Source organism: Phalacrocorax aristotelis, chromosome 18, assembly GCF_949628215.1.
Source record: "Phalacrocorax aristotelis chromosome 18, bGulAri2.1, whole genome shotgun sequence".
NCBI classification, from domain to species: Eukaryota; Metazoa; Chordata; class Aves; order Suliformes; family Phalacrocoracidae; genus Phalacrocorax; species Phalacrocorax aristotelis.
In genome coordinates this window covers 3,179,165-3,191,579 of record NC_134293.1, presented here as the reverse complement: position 1 = coordinate 3,191,579, position 12,415 = coordinate 3,179,165, and the positions used below count along the sequence as shown (strand labels likewise).

Below are 12,415 nucleotides of genomic sequence, written 5' to 3'. Positions count from 1 at the left end.
CAAAATTTGGCTGGTAAATAAGAACGGCTCCCAGCAAAGAGGAGCAGCCAGCAGCCGCCACATCTGCCGGCTCCCTCCCATCCTGCCAGGGACTGCTGCTGCCCACGCCCTCAGGATAGCACCCTCCCGCCCCAGCAGCAGGTTTCAGGGGGGAGAGTGGGGAAGTGAGACAGAAATACTGTTATTTTTGTCTCTAAATCACATAGAAGAATTACAGTCAATGAAAAGGGCTGGAGCCCTGGTCCCTCCATGCCTGGCTGTTTTGGGCTACGGCAGCAGCAGGCGCGGGTGGCCTGGGGGCAGAACAGGCCGTGCTGGGCTTTGACCCCGCTGTTCCCGCTGCACCCCGAGGCACGTCGCGAAGCACCAGCGTTGCTGTCGCGGCCTGGACTGCGCTGCCCGTGTCCTTGCCCAGCGGCAACAGCTGACTGCGGTGGAAACCAAATCCCCCTTCTTGTGCACGCAGGCATGGCCACGGGACACGGGCGCTTGGTTAGCTGCCCTTGCAATGCAGTAATCACTTGTCTTGACAACGCACGATGGAAATGGGGTTAAAACCATTGTGCGGAGTGTCCCTGCAGCAGCCGTTTTTGTCCAGCAGCTCCAGGGGTTTGCAGGAATGAGCCCAGTGACGGCAGAGCGGCGAGGAGACGCCCCACGCCAGACCGTGCTCATCTACAGGCACTATGCCTTGCCCGAAGGACCGGCCTCGCATTTTTTGGAGATGCCATCATCCCTGAGACCTTCCTTCCGCGCAGGGCGGAGGCAGCGCCCGTCTCAGCCTCCAGAGCACACACCCAGCACGTCACACGCGGGCGCGGCACCAACGACAGCAAATTCAGGTTTTCACGAAACCCAGAACTCCCCTGTTGGGCAAGCAATTAATTGTACTGACTGTCCCATCCTCTGAACCTGTTTGCCCACGCTGCGGGCACGCACAGGGCGCTGGTTCGCAGTCGCATCTTCCTCGGCTCCTCACCCGCCTCCCCAAACCCCCCGGCTCCCTCCTTGCCACCGACATCTCGTGTGCAGCTTTGCTCGCTGCGGCCTGAGCTACGCTTTGAGTTCAGGGCATTCAGCAGCTGGCATGATCAGCTCTTTCCAAAGAGATTTAAGTTGCTTTTTCGGACACGTGGGGAATTAAGGGCGCTCAGCCGGAGTGCGGCGGCACAGTGAACTGCCGGGCACTGGCACAGGGCACGGGGACAGGTCCCAGCTGTCTTCAGCAGTGGGATGAGGAGGGATTGCATCAGCTCATCCGAAACCACCTCAGATAAAGCACTGCTTTCAACCCGACCGCAGTCCCCGATGGATTTTTGAGCTGAAGGCACCGGGAATCGGGCACGTTGTACCCCACTCACCTGGGAGCAGAGAAGCAATCCTGTGAACGCCGCCAGACGAGATGAGCGGTGGCGGGCTGCAGCTGCAGCCAGCAAAAATGATTTGTAAAAATGTCACAGCGTGTACCCGAGACGGACAAGCTCCCTCCATTATTCCAAGGAATTGCTCTGTATTTTAATATTGAAGGATCGCCCCTTTGCCCTCTCTTCCCTTCCAAAGCGCAAGCTCTGCTTCCCACGCAGAGATGTTCTTTGCTCCAGGACTAATGTGGATCGAACCCAGGAAAATCTCGTTTGCTGAACTTCTGAAATGGGTGTTTGACTTGCAAATACCCGAACACGCCAGGCGGCTTGGCTGATGCTTTGGTTTAACTGCGACTAACAAATACCTCCTACAGCCACAATACCGCTTTACAAGTCACGAAGCTGCGCTGTGAATTCTACCAACAAGCAGAACATGCCAACCCCAGGGAGGTTCTCTGGCCACTGGGAATTTCCTGACCCGTTCCACCGCTGCAGGCACTGCTCCGTAACGGTGCTGACAAAACCCTCCATCCACGGGAAACAATTTAATGAGAAGGAGGGGGTTTGTTTCATGGGTTTCTTGTTATTGTTGCTGCTTAAAAAATACCTTAAAAACATGCCATTCCTCACAGAGCAAAGTACGAGCGTCCCTTGCTGGTCTGGTTTAGGGAACGGCACGCGGTTACAGCACGACGGTGCCCGGCGTCAGCACTGTCTCCTGGTGCGTTTGGGGTTTCCTCTTGTGTTAAATCAAAGACTGCAGGGGCTGCGGACGGTCCTGCTGCTCTGCCGGATGGGACCCTCGCCCGCGGCTGCAGTGCCTGAGTGCGCCACGTGACTGCTCCGGCCTGTTTTCAATCTGACTATTTTCAAGCTAAATGTAACATTTCTTGAGCAACCAAATTTTGCTGCGTCCGACCTGCACACGGTGTGGGAAATCAGAACAGAGCCGCGGACCAGCAGTTTTAGTACTTGAAAATTTTATTTTCTCAAATGAGCACCAACACATATTGTAAATATGACAAACAATACGCCTCCCTCTAATACTGAAGAACTATATACAATGTACAAACACATGAAAAGGTGAAAACCAATTATTTGAAAACAATTGCATTTATTACTGAAGCAAATGTCCTGAAAGAATATGCCAAAAAATAAAACAAGATCAAAGAAATAAAAGTATACACAATTTGTAAACACAAGAGCATCAATAGACAGGCTGGTATTGGAAACATTGTCCTTTAGTTTTGTCAGTGGGGAAAGCATTCCCGGTTCCTTATGAAAAACAAAACAAAGGCTACATACAGTTCGTAACTATGAGAATAGCTTATTTGTGGTTGTACCTTACACAATGCCATTCTGCCTGCATTTAAATATGTTGGGTGTTTTTTTTCTGAATTCAAGATGATTTTGTTTCCCCTCTTCTGCTTATTCTTTTTAAACAGGATTCTGCAAATTCTATGCCTAACCTAACTGTTTCTGAACATTTGATTTCTGAGGCCTCTCACCTGGTGAGAAGAGCTCCTTCCCACTGAGCTGCGCTCCGGTTCTCGCCCATCTGTTTACCCAACCGGGTGTTTGGGTGTCATCTCTTCATCCAAGAACTGGTTTACACGGAAACACGATGCTCCTCCCAAAACAAGGAAGCGCAGTGAAATGCATGATTAACACACTCTCACGTACCAGTTAGAAAAATGCGTACAGAGAAAATTCTCACTTGATCGGCACAAGAACAACAGATTGCATTCGTAGGGTTTCTTTTTCCTGTATATTTTTAAATGGTGTGCACCAAAACCAAGAGAATTAAAGAGCGTGCAACAGTTATTCGGCACTGAGAACAGCTCCTTGCTTGCAAAACACAGTCCAGTGGTTTGTGCTGTTGGTCCACTTTGGGATAAACAAGAGACCCAATGAATTAAGAACGAAGAAGGGGGAGAAGGTGGGAGGTTAAAGACAGAAAGGAAAACGAAAAAAAAAAAAAAAAAAGAACTTTATTGTGAGAGAGGTAAACCTTTACTCTAATTTGTTATGTAGCAGCCTGGTTTAAAAAACAAACAAACAAACAAACAACAACAACAAAACCACCCCAAAAGAAAACCAGGATCCACGTCCAAAGACTTACGTTTTAGTTTAAAAACAATGACTAATTACAAATCTCCATCCTCCATCCCTGCTGCCCCCAAAGCAACTGGAAACAGCGATTCAGAGGTTGCAGCTTATATTCAACCCTGTTTTCTAAGTCTCGGTATCTACTCCACTCCAGCCAATACTGGTGCAAGAGAAAATTTCAGGCCCGGATCCTACAAACCAGATCTCCTCAGAAAACTCGGGCCCAGACAGAGCCCCACCGGCTTTCGTGGGGCTCGCCGTGGGAGCGCGAGCTGACGCGGGGCCCAGGCTGCCGGACGGGACCTCCGGCACTGAGCGAAGGTTCAGCGTGTAACTCCAGACAGCGGAGCGCTCCCCGAGTGCCTGGAGCTACCCCCCGTCCCTCGCGTCAGCACTGCCCGCGCCGCGGGCTGCTGTCCGTAACCGGCCACGCCGGATGGAGGCAGGAGGGACCTCCCTTCTCCTGCCACGTCCAGAGGACAAATGGATCGACTTCAGAGGACAACGTAGAGTATGATCTTTGTTTCCCTTTGAACATATTGTCCAACAAATACAGAAGGAAACAGTATCATTTATAAAGAACAGAAAAGTGCTCTCAGGGTGGGGCTCTGAGAAAACAGCACCAAATATATTATTTTTTTAAAAAAATTAAATATTATTTACAAAAGTATATTTCACAAGATAATGTTTTTTTTCTGCTTTGTATATATTATAATCTGAATATTTATTACAGGGATCAGGACTTCACACCAGATAATCCACCAGAGCAAAACAATTTAAAACCTACTGAAGTCTGAGCTTTGGGGTAGACAGGGGTGATGTAAACTGAAGGGTGCCAGAGACGAGGCTGCCACATTACAAAAAAGCAAAACTCGCTGCTGTTCGTGCTTTCTCGAGGATGTCGCCCACGGAAAGCAGCACCACGGGCAGTCGGTGCTTTGCGTTCAGGCATGCCTGCCCAAGGAGGCGGTTTCCACGGGCCACATCTCCAGGTCAGAAACAACGGTCCCATCTTGCTCAGCCCAGGCGCTAACGAACCGGCTACAGCCAACTCACACAAGCAGAGGGATGCAGAGAGTGAGGTTCTTTGGTTATGCTCTGAATATATCACTCTACGAATCATCAGTTTGGCCTGTGCTGATTGTGGTAGCCACTAGCATATGGATCTGATCATCCTGTCTGGTCACCGGCTCCCAGTACTGTCATGTGTCTTAATACAGCAAGTTACAGATGAGCTAGCAGCGGACTAAAGTACTTCGTATTTAATGGACACATAGCAGAGAACAAATGTCAATGAGCCTCAGAAGCCCGTTTTTCTTTATCTCCCTGTACAGTGTATTAAAGTCACTCTATAGATAATTTCTCTGGGTGTTTGGGAAGTTCACAGGCACATGTATTTTTTTCCTATCAGGGCCTGAGGCCAGATTCTCAGCAAGTGTGAATCTGTGGATGCTGATGGGACAAAACCAATTAAAACCAGATTAAGACCGTGCCACATTCAGGCTTAGACTGGTTGCCATTAAAAGCATTAACCCCTGTGAACAGTTAAAAACAGCCTGATCTGATGGATCGTTGTCCTTTCTTGTCCCAGATATATAGATAAACACATTTACATCTGGTACCTCTCTGTAGTACCTGTTCTTATTTCTCAGAGCAGTCCTCCAGACAGGCCTACCTCCCGTACCGCTTTTTTATAGGCACTCACTCTAAATACCAACATAAAACCATGAGCCCCGGTGTGCTCTTTTTCTCAGTCTCACATTAACGATTTGGGGTCATCCCTTACTTCTCCCAGCTCCAACCAGATCCTTTTAAAGGCTATTTGTCTGGGGAGACTGAAGAGCTCTTCAAAGAACGCAAACTTCCCACTAGTCAAAATCCAATAAATTGTCACGGATCACCAACCAAAGGACAGGAAAACGGGACCAGGTCACTGCCAACGTCAACAAGGTAGCAGGTACTGCAGAATTTTTGATTTCTACTAGATTTTTACCACTGAAGGGAATGTGGATGATGGAAGCAGAGACAATCCGAAATGAAAGCTGAAGCAACTGTCACACAGCCACCGCAGAAGGGGTGAAGGCAGAAGCCCCTTCCTAACAGGCCAGCCACAACGAGCCAACTCCATCCATTGCAGGAGCCATGGCCAGCCTCCATCTCACTTCTCGGGCCACCAAGTTTGGGTTTCAGCACAAGGACCCAACATATAAGTTCCACCCTGACCCCTAAGTAGCGTCTCTGCTCACATACCCTTCATTTAACAGCAAATGACTTTCTTCTCACCACCAGCTCTCCGTCCTGATCCCCACAGCTGAGAGCCTTTTGGGGGTGGGGGCAAGCGACAACAGATCACAGCTCCAAAGCTTCCGTTTCATAAGGAGTTACAAACCCCTGCACAATACTCTTTCCTTCTGGATTAAGAAAGATTTCCCCCAATGGATTAACCTACTTGAAAGAATTCCACAAACAAAAAGAAAATTCACTCAGAGAGATAAAATTCAGTTAAATAGTCTTGAGTTATGCACCAGATACTGGCTGGACTGTTGCAGAGCAAACTTCACATTGTCATTTATGTCTAACGCAGCTCCCCTCTCACACACGATGCCCCTTCCCCACCAACCACTTCGGGAAGGTCCACACCAATTAAAATGAAAAAATGAAAATGGGAAGGACTTGTCCCTTGCAGTTACGATGCCCACATCTACCCCTCCCCTTCAAACTCCAAGGCATAGACAATTTCAGGGGTAGGGGGAAGACGTTGAGTTTCCTTTTTCTTTCCCATTCCCCTTGTGCCTGCACCAGGCTTCTGGGAGTGGGAAAAGGGGGGAAGGTTTTGGGGAGGATACCTCATGGCTTGAAATATCCACCTGTGCAATACTGCTACAACCGCCAGGCTCCCCTGCTCCCTCCTCTCCCCACTCTCCCACCATTCCTCTGCCAGGCTCCAAGAGCGGAGCTGATGGCTGGGGCCTGGGATTTAAGAAAAAGATTCTGTAACAGCACTTTCCTACTCACACGTGTGAAGGATTGGTAAAAGACCCCCAGGGATGCTCAGTAGAGGCTGGGAAATCAAGGGGTACCCTGCATTACTAAGTTTGTCCCCATCCTCCTCTACATAATTTCCTCTTTCTTGCCTAGCACGTGCCTTTTTTTTCCCCCGTCATAGCTTCTACGCTGCAGCTTCAGCCCCTTTGTGCCTTAAGTAGTTTTCTCCTCCTCTCTGAAGGGCTCAAGAGTCAGGATTTGGTTTCTCCAGCTGTGAGGATGCTCCCCACAGCTGTGCTCTGTTGGGTTGTCTGGCCTACCTACCCTGAAACAGCGAGAAACAGGAGAGGCAGGGAGTCTCTCCAGCCTTCAGGTCCTGCCCCCCCCAAACAACAAGTTCACAAATGGCAAACAAGACACAGAATTGCGATTAGCTTGTGGGGGGAACTGGTTATGACTTGTGCTCAGCCAGCTTAGACTGAAGCTCCACCAATGGAGCAGCGGTTTTACGATTCAGAGAGAACGCAGCCGTGAGGTATTTTTCTGTCCATTTAGACAAGTAGATAGTTTCAAGCCTTGGTTAACCAGGACTTAAAGGAGAAGTACAGTTTCACCTTCTGATGACTTCCCTTCGGTCCCACTCCCCACCCCCTATCACCTTCTCCTGCCCAAAACTTGGGTCCTCCTCCCGCACCGAGACCTTCTGATAAAATGCCACCACAGAGCCAACTTCAGTTTGTACTTAAACATTCGTCAACATGGAATGGCTGTCGGGCATTCGGTGCATTCTCTTAGCCAACGCCAGAACAGAGAGAGAAGCAGCCAGGGTCAACTCACAAACAGATACAAAGCAAAGAGACAGAGAGACAGAAATTTAGAGGCCAGTCACCAATAAAGATGGAGAAGGGTGTGAAGATGCTCCCAAATTGCAGAGCCTCTAAATGCATGGAACCAAGCGTTCAGTCACTCTCTCACTCTTGGATATAATGTTCGGTTGGATGGCATTCTCTTACACGCTGGTAGGGCTGGGGTCTTTCCATTCAATCCCAGCCATTATCCTTGATCATGTGAGCTAGTTCAATGATGTATTTGCCTTCTTTATACTTCTGGCTGCTTTCAAAAGCGTGTTCCTGAAAAAAAGGAGAAAGAATGAGATCAAGATGATATCTGAAGGTAAAGTCGCAGTTACAGATCAGATCGGGAGTGCTGGTACAAGCCTTTAGTCTTGTTGGCAGAGTAGAACGGTCAAACTGCAGGTCCTCCTGTTGACTTTCAGGAAAATTACATTGGCAGAATCTTCACCATGTAAATGTGCAGCTATCTGTAGGCCAACGGCAACTGCTCCTTGAACTATGCTTTAGGAATCATTGGTGATAAAATCCACCTCTCTCTAGGGTCTGAGAATTTATTAATGTTTGTTAAGAAGGCAGAGGTCTGATGAAATGTGCTGTAAAAGCACTACCGCTGGGAACGAGGTGGGTTACGGTAAACTTCATATGGAAATGGAGCGAACGGGCACCGAGGGACGAGAAGGACCCCCTTACACAGATGTGTGCGTGCAGCTACAGAAACAGACAGTGCTTCAGAACTGAAGAAGTAAGGAAATCTATGGGACCCCTAACCAGGAGGGACTGCTGTTACTGAGGCTGCATCCTCAAAAGCGGTTCAGCTCTTCTCAGGTGCGCTGTTTGCAAGCATGTAATGCATCTGAAATAATGTCATTCTATTGCTGGAGAGGCTTGGGCTTACTGCTGTATTTATGAAATGTTGCGTTTTCTTTTACAATAAACTCAGTTTATGTACTTAGTGTCCTTCTCCATTTGAGAGACCCATGCTGTGTTTCTGCTTGAATTCCTACCGCATCAATTTTTGATGCTTTACTTTTTATAGCCTTTCAACTGATTTATAAAAGAATATTTCTGTCCAGAGGCCACAGATACATGTTTTGTTCAGACACTGGTCAAAATGTTTTGACAAACAAGTACACTGTGTGCCTCCTGAAGCAGATATTAGGATGTACCATAAGCCTTTATTTGAAGGTAATTGAATTTATGAAGAGCAAGAGACAGCAAACAGATAAATTCATGTTCAATAGCATTTCCAGTGGGAAGGACACAGGATTAGCAATATATGGATCATTCTATTATTCTAATATTGTCTTGGAACAAAGACAATATGAACCACAAGACTGACTGAAGTTATCCTCAGTTATGTTAAGGGACGCCCACCAAAATCAGGCCCACAGTGTATATTCTTAGTAAAAAAATACATTAGCCACAACGAGCTCCTGATCTGAATGGATGCAACAAACACAAGACGGGAGGGAAAACGGCAACACAGGAAGGAAAAAAGATGTGACTTCAGAACAGAACCCACGTTTCTGGTTCCCAAGTTAACGGCCTTTCCACGCAACCGCATTACCATACACACACCTTCAGAAAGGACTGGAGCAAAGACGTCCGCAGGAAAAACACATGATACTGATACTCACATATTTCCACCCCAGCGTGGTTTTGCAGTTTTCACAGTAAATATCTGCAACCGCATGTAATCCTGTTAATAACACCCGCTCCTCTGCAGGGCCGCAACCCACATTAACTCTGGGGAAAAAGGAGAGATGCTCCCTATTAGTTCCACAGCAAGATGCTACAATGAAGCTGACAGCGGTTTTATTGCAGTATTTGGAAACACAAGCAGGAGGTTCAGGATACTGAGTACCGCAGCTGTGCCCAAAACAAAGATCTCTTGCAGTTCCCAAACAGAGTGAAAAGGTAAACCAGGACTTTTATTCAACTAAAAATTCTATAAAGCTTTGAACAGAATAATAACATTACAGTAATTTGCACTAATTATGCATTTAAGAAAGATTTTAATTTTCAAATTGGTAAAATGGTACTTTTACTTTCCCAAATGGAAGCTTGAAAAATGTAACTGAAATCAGCAGTTCTTCTGAAAGACATCCCAGCAGTGGTCTCTCCAAAACTATTTTCAGTTGTTGGGAAAATTATACTTATTTTTTGTGCTAGCTCTAAAAAGTAAGTTCGTATTCAGATATCATTTAGTCTCTACATTTACGAAACTTTGACTCTTTGGTCTAACTACATTCTCCAAGAAGAGAATGACTCATCCATTAGCTCTTATTTCTCAATCTGATGATGAAAAAAACACCTTTTCCTAGCTGCTTATCTGAAACCTCAACATTAAATCAGATATGAATCCATGCTATTTCCTGCCTCTTTCTCCAACCACTTTCAGCAGGCTCCCAAGCCTTTGGCAGAGGTTTTCCAAGGGAAGACTATCCTTTTGTTTTCTTCTTCATGGGGATTTTCTTAAATCTATCCAAAGAGATGCAGAGGTGACACGTACGAAGTTATACTCACACTGAATTGAAGAGGTATGCTCGTCCCTGGCTTCCTTGAAAGGACTGAAAGGCAAGAAAACAAAATTCAGTTGGCTTGTTGATAGAAATAAGGCTAAACCAGGACCTGCCCTCAACGGCTGCATTAATGGTAGTTATAGCAACTGTTAGCCAGGGCCTGAGAAAAGCACGTCGTTACAGTCTTTAAGATGGAAAGAGCACAGAGCGAAATATCAGGAGGAGATGAGCACTGATGAACAGAGGTCTTGTCCTGCAGACGGGAAGGGAGCAGCTGCCTCCAGTTCTAATGCCTGCCCACTTCACAAGGCATACTGGCAGCCCACTGGGAACTTCACCCAATGTTACCAGCACTTCCAGTGCCGTACAAGCCCAATGTACGTTTTAAGAGTTAAACTGGTTTCTCTCTCATATCCCATCCACGTCTACTTTCACCCTTCGGTTCTGTTTATGAATGTCACCCTACTGCCTCAATCTTACCTAATGCAACTTTGCTGCCAAACATGGTTTCAAATCTCTTTTCAACAAGGTGCTTCCCATTGCACAGCCACAGTTTTGAAACACCGCTGTGGCACTCGATGGCATGTGAATTCCCCTTACGAAGACTGCACAGATGGATGCTGACCCAAACTGAGAGATCGGGACCTATTTGTGCAAGGTGCTGTGCACATAAATACAACCTCTACTCTGGTGATTTTGCAAAAGACATTAACGTTGCTGAGGTGTCTGCAAGCCTTTGAATTCCCACTGATGACAGAGGGATCTTCAAGACTGGATCTAAACATAGGACAAGGTACAACTGGATAGAGATGACTATGAACAAGAGAGAACCACATAGCAGCAAAACCACACCAGATAATCACCGATTGTCGTACATCCTCTCTGCCCTGTGTTTCCTCGGGATCTCAGAGCATCACCATGAAAAGGCAGCGTTTTGAAGACAGCGGGGCAATGCCAGCCTGGCAGGACATTCCAGGTAGCCATGACACTTCCAAGAGCCAGCAGGCTGCATTTGTGTCAAGTCTGTAACATTACCCTGTGATGGTGGCTCACTTATAAGAGCTGGCTCACACGCAGCAAGTGCTACCTGCACTTTCAATGTACTTCGACAAGCACACACTGAATTAAACATTCAGTGCCTATGAGCAAGAGCACAGTTGCTCTCTGCACACACGTTACCTTACGAGATACCTCAGGGAATGTATGCACTGAGGGGCAATGAGCTGGGAAAGTCAAAGAGCAGCTTTTCTGGACCATTTAATCCTTTACCTTACACCTTACCAGAAACCTTGGAATATTTAATGGTTTTCTTAAAACCTCAGCTTCTACAGATGAGCAATGACCTCAGACTAAAAACCCTTAAAAGGATGGAGGCAGAACTTTGAGAGAAAAGAGAAGTATTCAAGGTTTAACAACCCTGGCCCACTAACATTGGTTATTTGTTAAGAGTGACCCAACCATGGGGCAGCACAAACATGCTCTCCCTGTCTCACATAAAGCAATCTCCAGAGGTCCCTGCCCTTCCCAGGTTGTCCCCTTCCATCACTCCAGTCCTCGGGATGCACCGCTACGCCTGCCCAACTGATGCCTCATGACGAAGCCAAGTCGAAGCAATGCCTGAGAACCAGCAAGACTGTGGATGGATCTGGAGCGCATTTAAACAACCACCTCCTGCCTCCTCTGCACTGGGGAGGCTGCTGCATGTTTCCGGCTAACGGTCCTAATTCCCAGAGCTGGGGTACCAACCCATTAGCTCCAGTGAGTATTTCTTGGGTGCTGCCTGGGTTAACAGCAAACAGCTCTGTAACAGCCTGTAAGATGTTCTCTCCATCATGAGCCCTGTTCATGTGAAAGGCAGAGACAGAACATTCACACACCAGCAGGAGAGAACAAAACACCTTAAAGGCATGATTTAAAACTGCCCTGACAAGAGAGCAGGTACAGCCTGTCACGGTGTTCAGGCTGGTGCCCTTCTTGGTGTCAAGGCACTCTCCAGAAGCAGTGAAGGCCCACTGGAAGATCCCCAACTGCAAGAATGTAGGCAAAAGGCTCCTTACCACAGAGCAGAGGCACCTCTGTGGGCAAAGACAACGCCACGGGGCACGCAGGCAGGGAGCCACATGTAGCAATGAAAGCTGCCTGTGAGGTCTGGATGGCAGCAAGGGCTCTGCCAGCTATAAAGTCACTGCCTGGCAAAAGAATTGACTCAGTCCTGGAGGAATAACTGTTCTTCAGAGTAATCTGAAGCCCAGTATTAGTTGCCACCCAGAGCACAGAAGAGCCACTCTGGATTCAGAGAGGATGCCTGAGGCACTTGATATCTCTTTCACTCAGACAAAAGCAGTGCCCTGAGGAATGCCTCTTTTCTTGGGCAAGAATTAAATAGGACACATGGCTCAAACATGTTTCTGTAATTGCATTTATTAGAGAAGCTTCTTTTAATCCTTCTGCAGGACTCAAGTTCTTATTGTTACTGTCAGCTGGCTGATACGCCACATGCCAGCTAGGTCTAGCCTGACTACTACAAAACACACACTGCATTGTTTCAGCGTCCTGTGTGGTAAAGTAGGAACGGACACAA

General features: G+C 47.4%; 1 protein-coding gene across 1 annotated transcript in view; it reads right to left on the bottom strand.

Annotated features, from left to right (window-relative positions):
• Window positions 1-2,327: 2,327 nt before the first annotated feature.
• YPEL2 (yippee like 2) overlaps window positions 2,328-12,415 on the bottom strand; it is a 40,461-nt gene continuing 30,373 nt past the window's right edge. Inside the window, exons 3-5 of the mRNA XM_075112715.1 lie at window positions 9,839-9,882; window positions 8,950-9,058; window positions 2,328-7,588 (exon numbers count right to left, since the gene is read on the bottom strand). Coding sequence (XP_074968816.1) covers window positions 7,499-7,588; window positions 8,950-9,058; window positions 9,839-9,882 — 243 coding nt within the window. The 3' untranslated portion in view covers window positions 2,328-7,498. The remainder of the gene's footprint in view (window positions 7,589-8,949; window positions 9,059-9,838; window positions 9,883-12,415) is intronic.